Raw genomic sequence first — 22,691 nt, forward strand, 5'->3', positions numbered from 1 at the left:
AGGAAAAAGAGGATGGAGATTGTATGAATGGGATGGACATGGATTGGGTCCCACCCCTGTCTGTCCTGAGCTTGGGACAAGCTGGAGCTTTGAGGGTCACCATGATATATGTGGTTTATTCAAACCATCTATCCATTTTTCCATGTTATTTTAGGTTATAAGGTAAAAAATCAGCATATCTAAGGCTGAAGTAGACCACACCATAGGAAGCAGCAGTGCTAATGAGGCTCACTATTGAAACCTTACTGGTGCCTACCGGGATGTTTATTTGCTGTCCAACCTTTTCCTAAGTTCGCATAGACTTAGATGAAGGGAAAACACGAATATTAGCTTATCCAAATTTTATGTGGCCCATAAGAAGTTTTTAAAGGTAAGCATATGTTTTTCTGTGGTCCATAGAAGTTTTTAATGGTAGCCTTGGATATGCTTAATGGTCCTTGCTCTTACTCCGGTGGTAGACTCCCGGGAGTTTCAACACTTGGTTGAGGGTTCGAGTACCCATAGGTGGTGAAATCTCACCACGGCGTGAGTGCATGGTGGTGTGTGTGCGTGTGTTTAAAAAAAAAGAAAGAAAAGGCCCAGTCTGTCCCGAGCTCGAACCCAAGCTGCGTCCTGCGGAAACGGGGTGGCATGCGAGGGCAGTGCCGTCATTTGATTATCCACCCTGTTGAGCCCACTGAATATACGTAGTTTATCCACGCTGTCCATAAGTTTTTCCAACCATTTTAGATGTTAAGCCTAAAATTGAAGCATATCGAAAGCTCAAGTGGACCACACCATAGGAAACAGTGGGAATAATGATTTCCACAGTTGAAAACATCCTAGGGCCCACATCCAACATGTTAATAAGATCACACATACAGGATGAAGGGAAAACACAAATATCAGCTTAATCCAAAACTTTTGTGGCACCAAAAAGTTTTCAACGGTAAATGTTCAATTCACACTTTTTTCCTTTGGTTTGGTGACTTGAATTTTGGATATGCTTTATTTTTTAGGCTCAAGCCTTAAAATTGTCTAGTAGAATGGATGGACAGGGTGGATAAAATACATAAATTACAATGGGCCCACAAAATTTACTCATTTAGCTTACTCAGTACAAAATCGCTTCCTGAATGATGTCATATTTTGGGTTGATCCTGGTGAAAATTTGACGGTTTGGTTGGAAGCGATGATTCGAGGAAGTTAGGAAGAGAGAGAGAGAGAGAGAGAGAGAGAGAGAGAGAGAGATATGAGTGTGGGTTGAAGCATGGCTAATGAGGGGAGAGAGAGAGAGAGAGAGAGAGAGAGAGAGATATGAGTGTGGGTTGAAGCATGGCTAATGAGGGGCGTGGCATGGATGTTTGAAGATGAGTGGGTGTGGGTCGGAGTAAAGGTGATGTCTTCTAGAGTCGGCCCACCGTAATATTTATCTGAAATCCATACCTACTCAGTGTGTCACTCCATCTTAGGCCCATGGTTTAAAAATCAGTCCACATCACTGATTCAGATGGACCACATGATTGGAAAGAGTGTATAGAAAAACATTCACTCTTCAAACTGTTTACCTAGAGTGGCCCCTAAATCACCTTTGGTCCTGATTTTTGGGTCCCATGATTAAAACTTGGTATAGCATTTAATGATTGGAGTGCATAAAATATAATCATCACCGTGCATCCTGTAAAAATCAAAGGTGGACCTCTCTCTCACATCTGTTTTCTTTGGTGTGGCCCATAGGATTCGCATGTTAGCATCCTCTCTTTTTTTTTTTCTTTTTTCTATTTTCTTTTAGCATTGTGCCTAATGTGTGTTTACACATCTAATGGTTAGAGTAGATTTCACGTACACATCACGGGTGGGCCTCATAAAAAGTCGAGGGTGGGCCTTCTTGGGAGAAGGTCGCCATATTGATTTTTTATGAGCCCACATTCATCTATATTTGAAATACACCATTAGATGTGTAATCCCACTTTAACCCGAGGGACAAAAAAATCAGGTTGACTTATGATTTGTGTGAGCGACATAAAGGAAATGATTGGGGAAGAGACATCCACCCTTGACTCTTATAGAGCTCACCATGATGAGTATATAAAATATACTCCAACCATTAAATTCCAAACTAAAATAAGCATGCAGCCCAAAAATCAGGCTTATAAGTGATTCAGGTGGACCACAACAAGGGAAACCATTTGGAGTATGAAGATTGTCCTGTACACTATTTCCAATCTTATGGTCTACCTGAATAATAGATGGAGCTAATTATTTACCTAATATCTAAATGGGGTAACTCACTTGATAATCAGGGTGGATTTCACATAAATATCATGGTGGGCCCACCCAAGCTACTAATCACCCCTCAGCCTTAAGAATAGTCATCTAGGCAAACCCTAATGGGCTGGGCGGGGCCAGACTCAGGCCAGGCTGATGGGATGCTGCATAAGATTGAAACCTGGCATGAATAATAAGCAGGCTTGAATTGTTAGCCGGAGCCCGGCCCTTGGGCCTAGTACTCCAGCCTAAGTCCGGTCGAGGCTGATGAGCCAACCTGACCCATTGACAGCCCCAAGAAGAATAGAAGAAGAAGAGTTTTTGATACTCTGGCAGAGTGTGATGGTTGATGCACACGCACACCAATGGGTTGGGTAGACCCAATTACTTAAATACGCTTGACCCGCTTCTAAGGCATAGATAAATAGGGAGCGGGTCGGGTCCAAATTGGAAAATGTGTCCTGTTTAAGTAAATGGATCCTAGCCAGATGACCCGATTGAAACCAAAACACGATGCACGTACATAAGCTCATCTATCCATCTTTTAGCCCCATATTCCATTCTAAAACCCATGTGTGGTCAAGTTGGGTCAGTCCAAGCCAACCCAATTACAATTTTAAGTAGGTCGGGTCAGACCACAAGGTAATAGTTTGTGGGTTGGGTTTGTGCTGAGTAAATGGGTCTATGTTGAACTCACCTCAACTCGGCCTGAACCCATTGCAACCCCTACCTTCTAAGTTCTAACAAACAAATTCCAAATAACCTTTTCATCACAAGGCATATATAATTCAAATTGAGCCAAAACCTGCTGCCTCCAGTCCCAAAATCATATTACTTGAATAATCTGAACCGTTAGTTTACACTTGCCTGTTGAAAGAGGACTGTTGGATATTTTTCGCTTTTAACCGTCCTTTTGGTATCCATCAATCTGAAATCAAATTATTTTATTTTATTTTTGCTAATGATACATCTGAAATGGGACCCACTATTTGGACAGTTTAATTTGAATTACTTAGAGGCCACATAATCTACCAATGCATTAAAAGTTTTTCTCAGACTTCTAACTTTGAGCTTTGCTAAGCATATGCGTGTGTACGGCTTCTGTGCCAAAGTCACTCATGTGTGCCGATCCACTCCGTTCATCAGATGTTCCATTGACCAAAAATATGACCGTTGCACTAACTAGTGGAGTTACATGTTGCAAAGGCGGGTCCACCAAACGGACTACTTGGAACTCAAGTGTGCCATGCTGGCACATTGATATGGTGTGGATGGATTCTCTTTCAGTCACATTGAGTGAGAAGCATTTGATAAACTGAAAAATAAGATCTGAAAATTAATTTAAGTGCCAAATTGTAATTTTGAAATAAATTTATAAATATTTTAATTAAAAGTGAATTTTTTTTTTTTTATTACACCACCACTTTCAGCATTAAACCTTCAGTATTAAGCAAAGGGTGGCGAACTGAAAAAAAAAAAAAAGAAAAAAAAAGACCTATATTTTCAGTGAAAATTAATTTAAGCACTTAATAAGTTGAATTTGCCAAACAATAAATCACTTAAATATTAATTTTCAATAATAGTGCTGAAAGTAAGTTTTATGAAATGGCTCCTAAGTGAGAATCAAATATTAAATTTTCTATTTCCGCCATTTTTTATTTTGAAAATAGTGCTGACTAATCTTCCTTTCAACGTGCAGTTATCTTGACCATCCAAGTTGTGGGGCACTTTGTGGATGAACATATCTCTAAAATCATATTAATATCAAAGTAGGCGAATGGTCTTGATTGAACAAAATTATGTTGAACTACAATATCATTCTAGTCTATTAAATTATGCGAATCCAAACTGTGAATTAACGAATTAAAAATGAAGTTAATGCGCTCACCCTTTGAAGAGATGAATTTTGAAGAATATCAAGCAATGAACTACAAATTTTTATTTAGTTAAATAGAGATTCATGCAACTATACATGCATTCGCATAGAAGATGTAAAACAAATATTGGACATTCTACAGGAGCATTTCGCAATTGATTTACCTAAGAATAAGTTTTAAATCTATTAGATTTATATTTATTTCATCTTTTTATAAAATATAAAAAGTTGACTCAAATGGAGCTATGGAGTTGCTCTGCCCTTATCATCTCTAGTGTGTTATTTAAACAGAATAAAAAGTGTAGAAAGATCTCTCTACACCACTTTATTTATAATGTTGCAGGTGAAAGAGCCACTCTAATAATACAACCCAGGCCCACTTAATCAGGTCCACTTATTCTAACACTCCACAAGGTGGAGCATAAATATCACGCGTGCCCAGCTTGAAAATAATATCACGAAGTTGAGAAAAATCAATTGCCTTGGCAACAATTGATTTTTAAAAGAAACGTGAGATAGAGATATGAGACCAACGACAAACGTTTGACATTGAAATTTTAAACGGAACGGTGAACTTATTTGAAAATAAAAGATATAATGACCTAATTGAAATGTGACCCAACAATTCTGAAAAATAGTTCTGAGACTTACGTTCACCACTGATCGTTTGACAGGTTTGCAGGTCCTCTATAACACAATTGAGTGGAGAAAAAATGTAGCACAACAATTTAATTGCTTAGTATGGGCAATAACAAATAGCAAAATGTTAGGAAACCAAGGTACATGCAACATAATAGACAATTTCATAGGCAGAATAGGCTGACAAGATAATTTTCCTAAGATTGTGGAATATGACCCATCGACTAACTTGAAACAATGGATGTTCAAGAGATGGAAGAACTTACCGATCTGAGTATTAACCACGAGAACCATACAAAAAAAAAAAAAAAACCCCAAGCTTTGATCCCCATTTGCTCACAAAAGCCCTAAACACGTTTTCCAATACCCTAATCCCTGGTTACAAACCCTTTAAAAGAGTTAAAACCAAATTAGGAAACAAAACCTGACATTCTGCAAGACTGTGCAAGTCGGTCATGGGAGCTTCAATTAGATCGAGAGCTATCAACGACCCATCAATGAGATCGAAGCCATCTTCGATCAGATCGATTTGGACCAAAAAACTGTCCAGCGATCAAAAGCCAAAAGCTGGGAATTTCACGATAGGATCAAGTGGACTGTTGATGAGATTGACATTTGCTCGATGGGATCAAGTGGTTTGTCAATGCCATCGACAGACCCAGTTACAGACAAATTGAAGAAATTGACAACTATAGAGGCCATGGGCATCCAAGGTAGACCCACTAGATGAACCACTGAGTTATTCTACCAAATTTACATGGCCAACAAATTCCCCATTTATTTTCCCTTCACTGATTGTTATCAAAGAGATTATATTAGGTTGTACACATGGTTAAAAGGCAGTGACTCAGAGTGATCCATCTAGTCTCCAGTGGAGTCATGACTCACCTGAGTCAAGGTTGAATCAGCCCGACTCACTAGAGTCGTGGGTAATTCATCTGGGTGACTACTTATATTAGACCAGATTTGATCCGACTGAGTCTCGGTCGAACTCAACATTATCCACAATCCTCACCATCAACAAATGCGTCTTTGCATTGTGAAATATAGACCCTAGCCTAGTTTTGTTTTAATATTCCAGTTTCAGGCTTCCGATCAAACACCTGCGAGTCTATAACATTCCTGCCTATGTGTGGCCATCCATGGTGGACCAATGGATGAACAGTTTAGATGATCAAACACAGATGTGGTCACGTGAAAATGATTATGCACATCAGATTATTCCTCTTGCCACTAATTAGCAATCATATCGACTCAGAACAAAGTTGGTGGATTGCAAAAACTAATTTGAAATGAATAAAAATTCCCAGCTTTGTAATGGTATTTGCTTAATTTTAAGGCATTCATATAAACTTTCTTGATGGTTGGAATTTTCAATCCAGAATTCCAAATCATATGGGAATTCCAAATCCTCAGAGCAGTCGATCATGTATTTGTGACTCTACATTAGTTGTAGTTGATCTTTTCTTTTGTTGACATCCTTGATTGAGAGTTACATATCTTAAAATTTGCAGATATGTTATTTGATTAACAAAGTTAATCAGAAAAGAATTAAATGCACCTATGATGTGAGCAAAATAAATAATAAAAAAAGACAGAAGATACTTACATGGTTGAATGATTCCAATGCAATGTTCATATGAAGGCCTTCGGAGATGAAGCTGGCATTGCTTGGGTTTGCAGGGAGGACAGCAGCAGACTAGTCAATAAGGGATTGTGCAATAAAACCTTTTTTAGGGAAAATGTCAATTCCTACATTCAGGGATTAGTGGAATAAATACACCATGATATCAAACTGTTTGGTAACTGAACCAAGTGATCCACTTGCCCCCCATCTCCACAAACTGAAAACCCAGATTGTATTTTACAACTTTTCATTCAAGCATCGTATAGCACCTCTATGAAAAAAAAAGGGGCGATGCCCAGTACGAGTGTATGACACTTGCAGCATTAAGTTCACTGTGCATCGCTCATCACAATTTGATATTGGGTGATGGGCCCCACTTGATGACAACACTTGCTTACAAGACGAGCAAATGGGTGCACTTTCCATCACCATCCAATCTTTATTCAGCATTGATAACAGGCACCCACGGGAGAACTTCAGTATGGGAGTTCCACACCGGATCATTCGCCCCAAAAGAAACATGAACAGACCCATATCAAATATAACCTCTCATCAAGCATAAACTTATTGGTGTTATGTCATGTTTACAGCAAAACTCAAACAAACAAGCACTATCGAAAGGTCTGCCTCATTCATAGAAGTGCAGACAAAAGCACATAAAACATATCCCACCACATTGAAATCTAGCAGCAAGGAAGTATATGAAACTACAGCATACACAGCCAAATATATTCTCAAGGAGTGAACCTTTCTCTGTCATGGGGCGCAGAATAATCTATGCTGGGACCAAAAGGGATTATCCCAAATGGATTGATAGAAGGATGACTTCCATAGTAATGCTGCTTTATGTGTTCCATGTTAACGGTGCTCTTCATGCCTGGGATTTGGAAAATGTCTTTGGTGTAATTGAACAGGTTCGGGTATTCACGTATCAGCTTTTTATTGCACTTGAAGTGAACTGCATAAACCTGTTGGAAGAGAGTGTCACATGATCAGCCAGTAATTGCGCCACAAGATACAATAGAATCACATCAACAATGAAATTGCATTTCCAACTAAATGATAGTACAACCATTCACTAGATAAGGTACTGTTTAGAAAAGGGTGCAAATGCCAATTCCTTTTAAATGACGCACACTTTGTTTTGAAAGGGCGGAAATCCAGCAAAACGGAGGAATTCAGACAAACATGCCTGAAATCATTGTTCTAAAACTTAGGGACTTGACTCAAAACTCAGCAGAGTTAGCTCAACTCGGCTACATTCCAGGCCAAGTTATCCAGTAAAATTGGATTATACAAGACTCAGTTTCCAACTTGGTCAACTAGCCCCCAACTCAAACTCAGTCACCAACTTGGTCAACTAGCCCCCAACTCAAACTCAGTCACTCTGTTGACCTCTGTGAAAGAGGCAAACACGTCTAACCAGTAGAGAACAAGCTGTTATCATGTTTCTCTTATCAATTACACACACATTCTAAATTCGCATAATTATATTAAACATTTATTACTACATTATTAATTTAATTATGAAAAATAGAGTCATGTCAAATAAAGACTCGTCTTCCAGTCAACCAGACCCAGCTGGACATAGAGTCGAGTCCAGGTTTTTAGTTTTTGACCTATGCTCTAAATGGCTAGCGAGCTTATTTCTCCCAATTGGTCATTTGGGCTGATGGTCATTCATCCACGCAGTCACTTGCAAACATACCCCTAAAAAAATCACACATCATGATTCATGCTGCTGACTCGATGGTTAATACAATTTCGATAAATACATAAATCATTTTTCGTATTTCTACGAAGATGGATTCAAAGTAAGAAAGATTTCCGACATATACGAGTCTTGAATAGGAAAGATTCATACCTCATCGAACCTTATAAGAGTGACAAATAACCGGATATCAGCTTCAGTCAGCGTATTCCCACATATATAATGCTGCTTACTAAGAATCTCCTCACATTTATCCAAAGCTTGATATAATTTTATTGCAGCCTACTCAAAATTCCAAATACAACAAAAGAAGCTGTCCAAGTAAGCGTATGTAAGCTTAAAAAACAGCAATATATATATATATATATATATATATATATAATAGAATAGTTAGATGGTTTACTACAATATGCAATTACCTCTTCATATGGTGCTTGTTTCGTAGCAAATCCACACTTATAAACGCCATTGTTTATCGCATCATATGCCCAATCGTTAACCTCATCGATTTGTGCTTGCAAGTGAGTAGGGTAAAGGTCCAAAGCAGCATTCTGTGCTATATCATTAAACTCGCTATTAAACATGCGGATTATCTCTGAACTCTCGTTGCTAACAATTGTTTTGAGTTTCTTATCCCACAAGACCTGCCACAGTGCCACAGAAGACATTATGAAAAGATTGTCTATGGACGAGGAAACACACTACACAAATGGACTATGGGATGTAATGATTTGGCTGATACATACCGGAACAGTATATTTTCCAGCGTAGTTTGCACTAGCGAGTTCGTAGAGTTCCCTTATACTACTTGCACCATTCAAAGGGTCTGGTTCGGCTCCTGGTACTTCTGTACTGGAAACGGGAAATACCCATCCCATGTGATCATCGCTCTCCTTTGTTCTTTCCCATTTGGGCTTGACAGACTGCAGAACATATTGATATGAATGACAAAAAAGGCCCCCTGCGGTGGAAATGACCAGAGTAGGATTCGGAATCCTACTATCTGCATGTGTCAATGTGGCGCATTTGTGTGAGATCCAGGATGTTCATCAGGAGGGACACATGCCATACATGCTGTGGTCCTAGAATTGAGTGGGTCAGAAGGGTACATCAAATATTTTAGCTGTCTATACTCCATACAAGTGTGGCCGGCATAATGGCCAGATTGACCTGATTTTTGGGCCAGCTCAAATTGATAGTGGGGCCCACCTGATGAACAGCCAAGATTTCGCACACACATGGGATAGTAGCAGGACCCAAAATCCTTTTCACTAGTGCACCCATCACATTGCAACATGCAACAAACACCAAAAGAAGAATATAGTAAGCATAATTTACTGTGACACTGATAGCTTTTTCAAGCCCCTTAGCCGCCAAGAATGCAATGCACCTGGATGCCCAAGGACATGCATATGATATATACAGATGGTATCTGCCGGGTTCTGCAGGAAATTGAGAAGCTTTATCTCGTGAAATGAAATTGCGGAAGGTTGATGGAGTGCGCTTAAAAGCACCAGAGTCCGACATCTCGTCCAGTGATGACCGAGCCATTTGAAGAGTACACTGAAAATCACATTACTTGCAGATTAAGCACTCCAACTGATAATTAAAAAGGGAAAAGCTGACGTACCATGATCTCTATATCTAGCACATTTGGTAGCAACCAAGATAATTATTACAAGATCAAGAAAAAGGTATACCATAACAAAAAGTGGAAAAAAAAAAAAAAAAAAAAACAACAACAACAACATTCTTCAAGAGAAGATGAAGGTACTGCAGAATGCCAGATCTTGTAGTGGTAGACACTATCAGTGCCTCCTGTCATACAGAGATCAAATTGCTTGTGATTCTTTAGACCGTGTTTGGATGAAGACGCGAATTGAATTGCAACATTCAGTTTAATCTAGAGGAAATGACAAAGATCAATTATGTTTCCTAGCATTCATAGTGAGGAAGTAACATCGTTTCTTTCAAATTGCAGCTGAAAGAAATATAGCTACTCTGGATACCAGATCCTCAATATGAATGCTAAGTATAACACAGTTTGGTTTTATCCACTTTATTAGATGAATAATTGCAATTCAATTCAATTAGTGCATCAAAAGTACCCTTATGGATTGAACAACTTGTTTTAGTTCCTTCACCATCTTATCATAAAAAATAATGGGTTAGGCCCCTTTTCGATGATCACAAAAGTTGGAACATGGAATGTAGGTTTTTGTGCATTTGACCCCAGTTGCAAGTCTGAGTCGATCGGAGAACTCTCTTATGGGTACAGTTCCTTCAAAAGTGGTGATAGAGGACCCAACCACACCCACACCACATGCACACCTACACCCACGCCTGACATTACTCGGCTAAGCTCAGCCAAGTGTGTATGGAAAAAAAAACACCCTGGCATACACCCCCATATGCACACACAAGCATTGTCTCTAGAAGGGGCTCAAGGCCCTAAGGGATGACTTCTATATAAAAGGGTGAGAAGTTCCTTGTTCCTATCCAACATGGGGCTACTCAGAACACTTTGATTTTTTATTTTCTATTTTTTTTTTCAAAAGGCAACCCTTGCCATTTGAGAAAATGCCCCACAAAGGGGGACATTTTGAAACAAGAACAACAAATACAAGTTACACACAATAACAAAACAAGAATGATAGATCCAGATAAATTGATGCATACCACAAACGAAAGCCTAAGAAACAAGATATTTAAGATTTACCAAAGTGGCAGAGCAGGGTTCGAGCCCATAGCTCAATGGAGACAGGACGTGTTTCAACATTGAGGACATGGGTTTTAGGTTCGAGCCAGTTTACATATACAAAATGAAGTGGCAAGGCACAGTAAGCCATGGCATTGTGGTGATTTGCAACATGACCATGTTGCCTTAAAACTTGTTGGATGACCTCAACATCAACACCTGACATCTTTTACAGTAGTAACTGTTGATGACAAAATCTGGACCACCCTCTACTCCGCACGACATAACTCCGAGGAACCCTGGTCCTGCACAAAGGGTTAGCAAAGGAGACCCTGGCTAAGCCGGGGGACCCTCCGATGCCTAAGTTAGGTCAGGGGAATTTGGGTCTAAGTTGAAGAGTAGAGGGAGAGTGCAAGATGTTGCGTACTTGTAGCAATGGAGTCTTACTGCATTTATACCTGACCATCGGATGGTCTGGGTCCGTTAATCTCGGCAAGATTCGCTCAAACAATGGGATATTCAGATCGTGGAGATATTGCACGCAATCCAGAGATTGTGTAGCGTATCTGTGGGCAAGGTTATCGGTCATGTCTGCTTAAGGCAGTTTCTTAGTTTAGCGTTTGAGATGTCCACATTCCGCCCCGACCTTAGCTCGGTGCATTTTTCTTTGGACGGAGATGAGGACGAGGACGAGGCCTCGGCTTAGATGTCCTTCTTCAGATGGTGATGAGGATGAGGACGAGGCCCCGGCCAGGCCGCTTCATCGATGGAAGCTCACCTTGCCCGGCCTAGGGTCGTCGTCTAGAAATCCTTTCTTGATGTTCTTTTTCTAAGGCCTTACCGTTGATTTGTTAGACGCGTATTGTGTCATGAGTCCGAGCCGAGCTTCGGTTTGGACGAAGTGTGACTTAGCTTCATTTATCTGTTAAGCATACTGGAGGTCTTCCTTCCGAGCACCGAATCGAGTGGCGGACCCTTCCAGTCAAGGTGAGTTTTCCCGCAACCGATGCGAGTGGTTATGTTGTTCATATCTGGTCGGTCAGCAAAGGATCGGCCTGGAGTATTCAGTCCGAGCGCTACACTGTTTGTTCTGGTCTCAGATCAATCTGAGTCGATAGTTAGTTTCGGAGTGGGAGCGCCACCATGAATCTTTCTTCTCCTCAGTAGTGTTCATTATTTCGGATACTCCTGTGTGTCCGACCGGATTAAAAAGGTATTGGCCCTCGGGATTGTAAGGGGCTCGGATCTTCCCATAACAGAAGCCCCCTACTCTTCGAGTTCGGAGACGGGCTCGGAGAGTAAACATGTACGGAAGATCAACGGTTTCCACTGTCGCACCCATCACGCATGTGTTTATCATTATGACTCTTGTGTCGAAGAATCGCGTCCTTGGGTCTTCCCTTCATTGGGTTAATCTCTGGCTGACGCGTGGCGACGGTTAAGATTTCAAATAATTGCTTGGCCTATGGTTGATTGACACGTAGGCCCTGGGAGGCATCCTAGCGACTCTTGTGTCAAAATCGTTCAGCCTGGCAGAACTCGAACCAATAGTTAGTAGCCACGTATGCTCCGAAGTCGGCTCGCGACGATTCGGCTATGGCCATCAATGCCTTGCCATTAATGCAGAGATTCTATTCAGTCTATATAAGCCTTCTTTGGAAACGCTTTATATCTTCTAATTTTGTGTTTGAGTGAATATTGGAGGAGGCGATTTCCAGTGAGGGCGATTCCGGCCAACTTGAAGTTTCTGGCAGGCGATTCCGACCGATCGAGGATTCCACGGTAGAAGTGATTTCTGGCGGTCGTTCGGTGAGCATTTCCTCCCTCCTTTCAACATCACTTCTTTTTCATCTGCTTTGACAAAATGTCGTCTGACATGGACGTGGTCCAAGAGGATTATAACGACTCCGAGCCGATGAGCTCGGATGATGGGAGGGAGGCATCTGAAGGCCCCTTCGAAGCGGTACCTTTATATCCTAGGCCCCGAAGAAACAAGGAGGCGGGGGCTCGGACCCGTTAGGCCTGCAAGAAGAAAGCCACCCGAGCCCCCAGAATCTTGACGGTAGGGGGTGCTGAGATGTCGGCGATTGAGCGGGCATCGGAGGTTGTCCCAGGGGGCGCTGAGAAGAATCGGGTCGCTAAGGCTCGGGCGCAATCAGGAAATCTGCGCTCCTAGTCGGATCTGATCACAGCCAACAACCTTCATTGGTACGGGCTGTGCAAATCCAAACCGCTTCCCACTTCTTTCAGCGAGTTTACCTTTAACCTTTTACCCCTTGGACGGTTTAAATTTCTTAACTTGGTTACTAACTCTTTGTTGATTGCGCAGGCATGGCCAAGGCATCCGGGTCCCGGAGGAGAAAAGCAGCCCCGACCGTCGATGAGATGTAGAGGGCCGAGCCCCGAACGAAGACAACCGTTCGGAGGAAGCAGGCAGCTCCTCGCAGTGAGGGCCCCTCGGCCCCAATTTCTGTCGTTGCAACTCCGGCTGTAGCTTTAGTTTCTGTTGTTGCAGCTCCGGCTGTGACTTTAATTTCTGTTGTTGCAGCTCCGACTATAGCGTCTGTGGCGGTTGAGGCTGCGGCCGTCAATGTTCCGGCTTCGACCCTTCCTTCAGTCATCGCCCCTCCTACTGTCGAGGCTGCCCTCGCAGCCCCGGAGCCCTGCATTGCCGTCCCCTCTTCATCCAAGCGGGAGGAGGCTATTTGAATGGCTGATGCCATGATCTCCCCTCCAGAGGCAGGGATTGATCTCAGGGCCGAGGCCTGAGCCTCGGCGGGTAGACGGAGTGGGGCTGAGGGAGCGATGGGGTCAGCCCAAGTGAGGACGAGCGGCGGGAGGTTTGAACCAGGCTACCACATGTCTTGTCTGGTTTCTTGGGCCAGCAAACATGCACCAAAGGAGGAGATCACCGGCCTCTTCGAGAAGGCGGATGAATCCTTTGTCAATGACTTGGCCTCCGTCTTCTATCGAGTAATTTTCTTAGCTTTTCTTGTTTTTAATTTTTTTTTGCATTTAACTGGTCCTTTCTTTTTCATGCAGTCCGTCCCGAGGCTCCTTCTAACTCGAGAGAGATTGAAGGAAGCCATCAAGAAGGATGCTGAGATGGAGGCCCTCAGGAGTGAGGCCAGGATTCTGCGAGACGAGGCCACCTTCCTCCGGATGGAGCAAGCGGAACTTCGGCGGCAAGTTGATGACGGGAAGTCCCGAGAGCTTCAGCTAAAAAGGGTCGTCAACGACCTTGAGGCCCGATGCGGTGCTGCGGCTACTGAGCTGACCCGGGCCCGGGCTCATGCGAACTCGCTTGCCAGGGAGAACGCTTAGCTTGGGGAAGTGCTGGAGCGGATCAGAGCCGAGGCAACAGAAGAACAACACAAGGCGGTTTCCCAAGCGAGGGATGCCCATCGGGCTGAGGATGAGGCGTCTCTGGCTTCCGTCGTGGCCGCCACAATAGAGGCTTTCAAGGCTTCGAAGGAGAGGGCCGCTGAAGCCACTAAGTTTTACAATTGTGGCTACGACACCTATATCGAAGTGGTCCAGGACTTGTACCCGGACCTTAACCTTGAGCCTCTGCTGCTTGAAGATGAAGGAGAGAAGCCGGTTGAAGATGTCCGCCCGGATCAAGCCCCTAGCCCCCAAGCTCCTCCCCCGCCTGCATAGTAAGAAATACTTTTCTTTTTATGGCTATTTGAACTCGCCCATTTGATGAATGACTTGTCGATATTATTTTTTGACCCTTTGGAGAGGGCACATGGATGGTGATGATTTTTGACCCTCTGGAGAGGGCGTATGGATGATGATCTTTTTTTTTTGTGTGTGTGTTAATCTGTAGTTGATTCTTGGACGTTGATTGCTAAGCTAATTTGTTGATAGGTCGATGTTCTTTGGGGGCACTGTCGAGCCGACCCCTCGACGGGTCAGCTCGCTGCGGTGCTGTCTTATGAAACTTTGAATTTTCACGATATTGTTGTTAGGTCCGGAGCCCTAAGGGGTTGGCCTCTCCCACGATTGGCAAGCGATTGGCAAGCGACTTCTAACGTGTCCGTCAGTCGAGCGATGAGCCAACTCCTCTGTCGGGGAGTTGGGTCATCTACCAGCTTTTCTCCTGACAATGAGGGGATGCCTTGTAGAATTTTCATGAGATAACGCTCTGACCCCTTCTTTAAGGGATCAGCTCGTTTAGTGTGCCCCTGCTTATGAGAGGCGACTTTTCCTTAGTAGATAATCCGTTAGTGTAGAAGAGATAACTTTGTTACGAGCCTTAAAAGGCTGGTTGCCCGGAGGCATTTATTGAGAGCCTTAAAGGTCGGTCGCTTGGAGGCATACATTTATTGGGGGCCTTAAAGGCCATTACATCAAGGGTAGTAGACTTTTAGGTGCTCGGCGTTCCAGGGGTGAGGGAGCTGGCGTCCCTCAAGATCTTCTAAGTGGTAGGAGCTCGGTTTGGTTGATCGGACCACGCGGTAGGGCCCTTCCCAGTTAGGCCCAAGTACTCCAGCCCCCGGTTCCGCGGTGTTCTGGAAGACTCGGTGAAGGACTAAGTCCCCGGGATGGAATCGCCTCGTCTTTACTTTGGAATTGTAGAATCGCGCCACCTGTTGATGTCGAGCGGCAGCTCGGAGCTTGGAGACTTCCTTAGCCTCTTCAAGTAGGTCTAGGTTGGCCGCTATCTGCTCGGCATTCTGGTTCTCTTGGTAATTTCTGACCCGAGCCGTTGGGAGGCCAATCTCCACTGGCACCATTGTCTCCGAACCGTAGGAAAGTGAGAATGGGGTTTCCCCAGTAGACGACTGAGCCATAGTCTTGTAAGCCCAAAGGACGAACGGGAGCTCCTCGGCTCAGTTACTTTTTGCTTTCTTCAATTTTGTTTTAAGGTGGTGTTTGATGACCTTGTTAACTGCTTTCACCTGCCCGTTGGACTGCGGGTGTTGAGGCGAAGAATATGCGTTGGTATGCCGAGCCCTCGACACATGCCTCGGAACTTGCTGTTGTCAAACTGCTTGCCGTTATCAGACACGATGGTACGTGGGATTACGAATCGGCAGACGATATTTTTCCAGACAAAATTGATTACTTTCTACTCCATAATCTTTGCAACGAGTTCGGCCTCGGCCTTGGGATTCCGAATCGGCAGACGATATTTTTCCAGACAAAATCGATTACTTTCTGCTCCATAATCTTTGCGACGGGTTCGGCCTCGGCCCATTTGGTGAAGTAGTCAACCGCGACTATAGCGAACTTGACCTGCCCCTTTCCTGTGGGCAGGGGGCCAATGATATTAATTCCCCACTGAGCGAACGGCCACGGAATACTCATGGGAGTCATTTCCTCTGCAGGTTACCTCGGCAAGGCAGCATATCGCTGACACTTGTCGCACTTCTGAACATAGTGCTTCGAATCTTCCTTAATGATTGGCCAAAAATATCCCTGTCGGAGTATCTTCAGGGCCAAGGCTAGGCCGCCAGAGTGGTTTCTGCAGATTCCTTCATGAATATCTCGAATCACATAATCTGCTTCATCGGGTCAGAGGCACCTGAGGTAGGGCTGCGAATGCCCTTTCTTATACAGTATCCCATCCAGAACTACGTACCATGCTGCCCTGACTCTCAGGCGCCTTGCTTCCAATTTATCCGAAGGGACCTCACCAGACGTGAGGTAACAAAAAATCGGGTCCATCCAACTCGGAGTATCATTTACCGGATTGTGACCATTTTCTTCTCCACCTGGTCGATGCTTGGATGTTCTATGAACTCCACAGGAATGATTCACGGGATCTTTCCTTCCGTGGCCGAGGCTAACTTTGCTAGGGCGTCGGCCCATGAATTTTCTGCTCTGGGGATCTGATGGATAGTGCAGCTCTAAAATCTTTTAATCAATTTTCTTACTTCGTCTAAGTAAGCAATCATTCTTGTTTCCTTGGTTTCGTACTCGGTGGAGATGTAGTTTACTACCAGCTGGGAATTATATCGGATCTAAATAGACTGGACCCCTAGGCTCGCCGCCAGTCTGAGTCCAGCGAGTAGGGCCTCGTATTCCACCTCACTGTTAGAGGCCTTGAAGCCGAGTCTGATCGCATACTGGATGGGTGTGGAATCAAGTGCTATCAAGACAATTCCTGCCCTGGCTCGTTTGGCATTAGACAACCCGACAACGTAGAGAACCCATCCTGGCGAATTCCACAATAAAGTCGGCCACGGCTTGGCCCTTAATTGCTGTCCTTGGACGAAACTGAATGTCGAATTCACCAAGTTCGATGGCCCATTTAGTTAGCCGACCCGAAACTTTGGGCCTCTGGAGAACTTGTTTGAGAGGAGAATCCGTCAACACGACGACGGAATGAGCTTGGAAGTACGGACATAACCTCCAAGTTGAGACGATGAGACTGAGCGCTAGCTTCTCTAGAGCCGGATATCTGAGCCAACTTCGAAGACGCACTTCGCGGGATTCAGTTTCATCTGGTATTCTCGGAGGATGGTAAAAGTTTCTCCGAGGTCTGTCAGGTGGTCGACCGCCCTGACACTCTTTACTAGCATGTCGTCGACGTACACTTCCATCGTATGTTCGATCTGCTTAGCGAACATTTGATTCACCAGCCTTTGATACGTGGCTCTAGCATTTTTCAGGCCAAACGGCATGACCCGATGACAGTAGAGTCCCTTGTTTGTGACGAATGTAGTCTTCTGCCTATCTAGAGGGTGCATCGCGATCTGGTTATTCCTGGAGTAAGCGTCCAAGAAGAAAAGTAATTCGTGTCCCGTTGTACTGTCCACCAGCTAATCAATCCGAGGCAACGGGAAACTATCTTTCGGATGCGCCTTGTTTAGATCCGAGTAGTCTACGTAGACCCACCATTTCCCGTTGGTCTTCTTGACGAGGACCACGTTTGCGATCCACTCGGGATAGTGTACCTCCTCTATGAAACTAGCATTGAGTAGAGTGGAGACTTCGTCGGCTATGGCATCGTACCGCTCGGCGACGAACGGTCTCCTCTTTTGCTTCACGGGTTTGTGATCCGGGTCCACATTCAGCCTATGGACCATGACGTCCAGAGAGATTCCGGGCATATCTTCATGCGACCATGCGAAGACATCTATGTGCTGCCGTAGGAAGACTAGTACTTCTGACTGCTGCTCAGGGTTTAGTGATGCTCCGAGCTAAACAGTTCTGCTCGAGTTTGCCTCGTCGAGCGGTACTTTCTCCAGGTCTTCTATAAACGAACCTTCTGCGGGTCCTCTAGGGTCTAGCATGTTGATGATGAGTGCTTGCTTGATCGACCCCTTTTTTACTGCTATAGCATAGCATCTCCAAGCCTCACGCTGGTCGCCTCGGATGTATCCTGTTAAGCCCTCGACGGGGAACTTCATCATCAAATGGTAGGTGGAAACAACTGCTCTCATCGCATTAAGAGAAAGTCTGCCTAGAATGATGTTATATATAGATGACACATTGACAACAAGGAAGTCTACCATGAGGGTGGCTTGATATTGTCCTTCTCCCGCGGTCACAGGAAGGGAGATGGCTCCTTCGGAGATTACTCTTTCTCCTGCAAAGCCGTGCAGTGAGGTCTTCACAGGTCTGAGATGGGACCTCGGAATCCCCATTCTTTCAAAGGCTTCGGAATAGATTACGTCGGCTGAGCTTCCGGTGTCGACCAAGATGCGATACACCTTGCGGTTCGCTATGGTTATAGTAACTACCAGGGCATCGTCGTGCGGGTGCTAGATTCCGCGCGCATCTTCTTCCGTGAAGGTCAGACTGCACGGGCTGACCCAAAGTTCCTTGCTGGGCCGCTTAGTCAAGTGGACGTGATGCTCCGGATCAGTTTTCCGAGAGGGCTTTTCGAGCCCGATTTGAATCTCCTCCACTGGATGAGCCCCCAAAGATGGTGCGGATTTCGGCTGGCTCTTCCGTGGTGTTATTCGGCTATTCCCGCTCCCGCTCTTCTTTCCTAGCAGTTCTTTCTCCCTTGTGTATTGGTGCAGATGTCCCTTACGAATAAGGGTTTCGATCTCATCCTTGAGATCCACACAGTCGGTTGTGTTATGGCCATAATCTCGATGAAAACGACAATACTTGCGTTTGTCCCGATGTTCCGGGTTGGCCTTCATACAAACCGGCCAATTCAAAAGCTTTTCTCCTCGGATGTCCAGTAGGATCTGCTCGGTAGATATGTTAAGGGGGGTGTAGGAACGGAATTTTTCCTCCGGCCTTCTACTCAGACGACGATCGCGAGGGGCGTGGTCATCAGATCCCTTGCCGGTCGGCTGGGTTTCTTCGTTCCTAAGCCTCTTCCCTTTGCCGGTCGGGTCTATTACTTGGACATTCTTGCGGGCGTTGGTAAATTCCTCGGCATTAGTGTACTTCTGAGCTCTGGCGATGAGGTCAGCTAATATCTTTGGCGGATTCTTCCCGATAGAGAAGGTGAACCTTCCCTCTTTCAGACCACCGAACACGGTGGAGAGTGTCATCTTATCATCATAGTCCTCCACCTGTAACGCTTCTTCATTGAAGCGGGCGATGTAGTCTTTCAGTGACTCCTTGGGTCCTTGTTTGATGGTGAACAGGTGGGTATTTGGCTTCCGACTCTTCTTACCACTTATGAACTGGGTAAGGAATAATCGGCTAAGTTTTGCGAAGGATCCGATGGAATTAGGCTTGAGTTGGTGGTACCAGATCCGAGCGGATCCTGTGAGTGTAATTGAAAACCTCATGCACATCATCGCGTCCGTTGTTGTTTGGATCTGCATCCACGAACGATAAGCTTCCACGTGCTTAGACGGGTCACCAGACCCGGAGTATTGGATAACGGAAGGTATTCGGAACCTCTATGGCATTACCTTGTTCATGATTATCGAGGTGAAGGGAGGCTTGGTCTCTTCCATCATTGCCTGAACGATGGCGGGGACTGATGACGGCTGCTGCTTCTTTTCTAGTGTCAGGAATTTGCCGTTCAGCTTCACAAACCGTACTTCCCAAGGATCTTTGTTCTCAGCAACTATCTCCTGGGTGTTTTCTATCTCAGGAATCCTCCTTCCCTTTCTCCGTTCTAGCTCGTGGCGGAGATCCGTAGGTGTCAGGGCCGAGGTGACCGAGGCATTCGTCGGAGCTCGAGTAGCTGTGTTTCGAGCCGAAACTCGGATTTGGTTCGGGGGAGGATTCTGAACCGAAACTAGAGCTCGGGGGCGTTGAGGTCCCTCGGCCCTCATGCTCCTCAGCACGGAGTGAGCTTCCACGACCACACCAATCGGCTCGGGAATAGGGTTTTCCTGAGCCGGATGTGGTGGTGGCTCCTGCCGCTGCTTCATCTGGTTAACCTCGTCGCGCAGGGCCTATATCTTGTTTTGCATGGCTCGATACTTACCCGCCCGATTGCGAGAACGCTGGGAAGGCCCCGGGGCTGACTCAACGTGAAGTAGTGAAGAAGAGCGAGTCTGCTCATTTTGCTCTGGTTCCACGGCTACTACCTTCTTCTTTCCTCTTGCCATTATGCTTAAGAATAGGAACCTGACCTTTTGTATCAGTTTTCCACAGACTGCACTAAAAATGTTGATGACAAAATCTGGACCACCCTCCACTCCGCACGGCGTAACTCCGAGGAACCCTGGTCCTGCACAAAGGGTTAGCAAAGGAGACCCTGGCTAAGCTAGGGGACCCTCCGATGCCTAAGTCAGGTCAAGGGAATCTGAGTCTAAGTTGAAGAGTAGAGGGAGAGTGCAAGATGTTGCGTACCTGTAGCAATGGAGTCTTACTGCATTTATACCTGACCATTGGATGGTCTGGGTCCGTTAATCTCGGCACGATTCGCTCAATCAATGGGATATTCAGATCGTTGACATATTGCACGCAATCCAGAGATCGTGTAGCATATCCGTGGGCGAGGTTATCGGTCACGTCTGCTTAAGGCAGTTTCTTAGTTTAGCGTTTGAGATGTCCACATTCCACCCCGGCCTTGGCTCGAGGCATTTTTCTTTGGACGGAGATGAGGACGAGGACGAGGCTCCGGCTGGGATGTCCTTCTTCAGATGGAGATGAGGATGAGGACGAGGCCTCGGCCAAGTCGCTTCGTCAGTGGAAGCTCACCTTACCCGGCCTAGGGTCGTCGTTTAGAAATCCTTTTGTGATGTTCTTTTTCTGAGGCCTTACCATTGATTTGTTAGACGCATATTGTGTCATGAGTCCGAGCCGAGCTTCGGTCTGGACGGAGTGTGACTTAGCTTCATTTATCTGTTAAGTATACTGGAGGTCTTCCTTCCGAGCACCGAATCAAGCGGCGGACCCGTCCAATTAAGGTGAGTTTTCCTGCAACCGATTGGAGTGGTTATGTTGTTCATATCTGGTCGGTCAGCAGAGGATCGGCTTGGAGTATTTGGTCCGAGTGCTACACTGTTTGTTCTGGACTCCGATCAATCCTAGCCGATCGCTAGTTTCAGAGTGGGAGCGCCACCGTGAATCTTTCTTCTCCTCAGTAGCGTTCATTATTTCGGATACTCCTATGTGTCCAACCGGATTAAAAAGGTGTCGGCCCTCAGGATTGTAAGGGGCTCATATCTTCCCATAATAGTAACAACTAACAATCTTATTACTGGTTATTTCACCTTTCAATAAGGATTAAACATGGTTAATTAGACAATTGCTCTCTACAAATGCAGATGTACATTGATTAAAGTGCCGAATCAGATTCACGTGTATCATTAGATAATCAAGAAAGAAACCAATCACCATAGTGTGTAATCAAGCTGCTTGTGACATATTTAAAATTCCTGAGAAGAGAAGTCCCATGATCCTATGCTCGTAAAAGAAATTGAAGAATAGTTAAAAATCATAAGCTGAAAATCCTCAATGAAGTTCGAGGTTGATAGCATTATCGTGAAGCCCATATGATTCAGCCCAAATAATCTATCAATCTACAGGTAGTGAACGAGCAGATAAGAACATAATCAAGCCCAAATAGTCAAACAACCCATCTTTCCCCAACCCCCACACCCTAAATGTATCAGCTGACAATTTCTATAGTAGACCTAGATTTTCATTTGGTACAAGTGGGGCCCATGCTTCAGTGATCCAATCTGCTGATCCAAATGAAAGCAATTTGGATGGCCCATGCATCAAAAATCTCTCGGTGGGAAAAATCCCAACCCTTCAATTGGTGGCATCAAATGGATGGGTAAGAAAGAAGATACCGCAAGGAGGGCAATTTTGAACAAAAGAAAAGGCCATGGATTCAACGGCTAGGATATCCAATCTTGAATACTTCCAGTCCATGGAAAATGCATGCTGGGGACCCGTAATACCAACGGTTCAGATCGCTGAACCATGGGTCTCACCAGTAGTAGAGACCGAGAACCTGCGCTTACTATAGAAACAAAGCACAAAAATGCAAGATCCGATCTCCAGATTTCTTCAAGAAGCTGATGAAGTATGTCACTAAAATGCCATGAAGTGATTCAAAAGAACCAGTACAAATTACAAAGCAGATATGAAAATGGAGATGAATGGAAATTGAAGAAGACCCAGATGAGAAAATTACATCAAAACACAAAAGAAGATCGGATTTCGAGAGGAAAATGGGGTAGTTAGAGCTTTACCTTGAGAGAAAGCTGCAGTAGATTGAAGTTCTTCTTCTCAGGAAGAAAAGCGGTACTGGATTTAAAAACGAAAGAAATCATGTATCAGCAGCTTTAGCCCCTCCACGCGCGCTCTTGTCTTGGGCGGCATATACGTTAATGGAGCCGACTGCACACGTGGCAAGAAGAGCTTACACGAGGCCACACATGTGAGAGCCCACTAGGAAGACGGTGCCGATCCACCGATTCCCTGCCACGTGTACGGTCGTAAAGGGTCCTCTCGTTATTATGGTGGGAGCGGATTAGGTGAGACCTGGGCTCACCCAAGA

The 22,691-nt window shown here is 44.7% G+C and overlaps 1 protein-coding gene across 1 annotated transcript; it reads right to left on the bottom strand.

Moving 5' to 3' along the window:
- Positions 1–6,924: 6,924 nt before the first annotated feature.
- Positions 6,925–22,547, bottom strand: LOC131245635 (uncharacterized). Its single transcript, XM_058245225.1, has 6 exons — positions 22,384–22,547; positions 9,439–9,663; positions 8,847–9,023; positions 8,520–8,744; positions 8,254–8,382; positions 6,925–7,357 (listed from the first exon to the last, which is right to left on the bottom strand). Exons 1-6 carry the CDS (start codon positions 22,462–22,464, stop codon positions 7,124–7,126), a joined length of 1,071 nt encoding a protein of 356 aa, XP_058101208.1. The 5' UTR covers positions 22,465–22,547; the 3' UTR covers positions 6,925–7,123.
- Between the last annotated feature and the right edge of the window lie 144 nt (positions 22,548–22,691).

Source organism: Magnolia sinica, chromosome 5 (assembly GCF_029962835.1).
Source record: "Magnolia sinica isolate HGM2019 chromosome 5, MsV1, whole genome shotgun sequence".
Classification (NCBI taxonomy): Eukaryota; Viridiplantae; Streptophyta; class Magnoliopsida; order Magnoliales; family Magnoliaceae; genus Magnolia; species Magnolia sinica.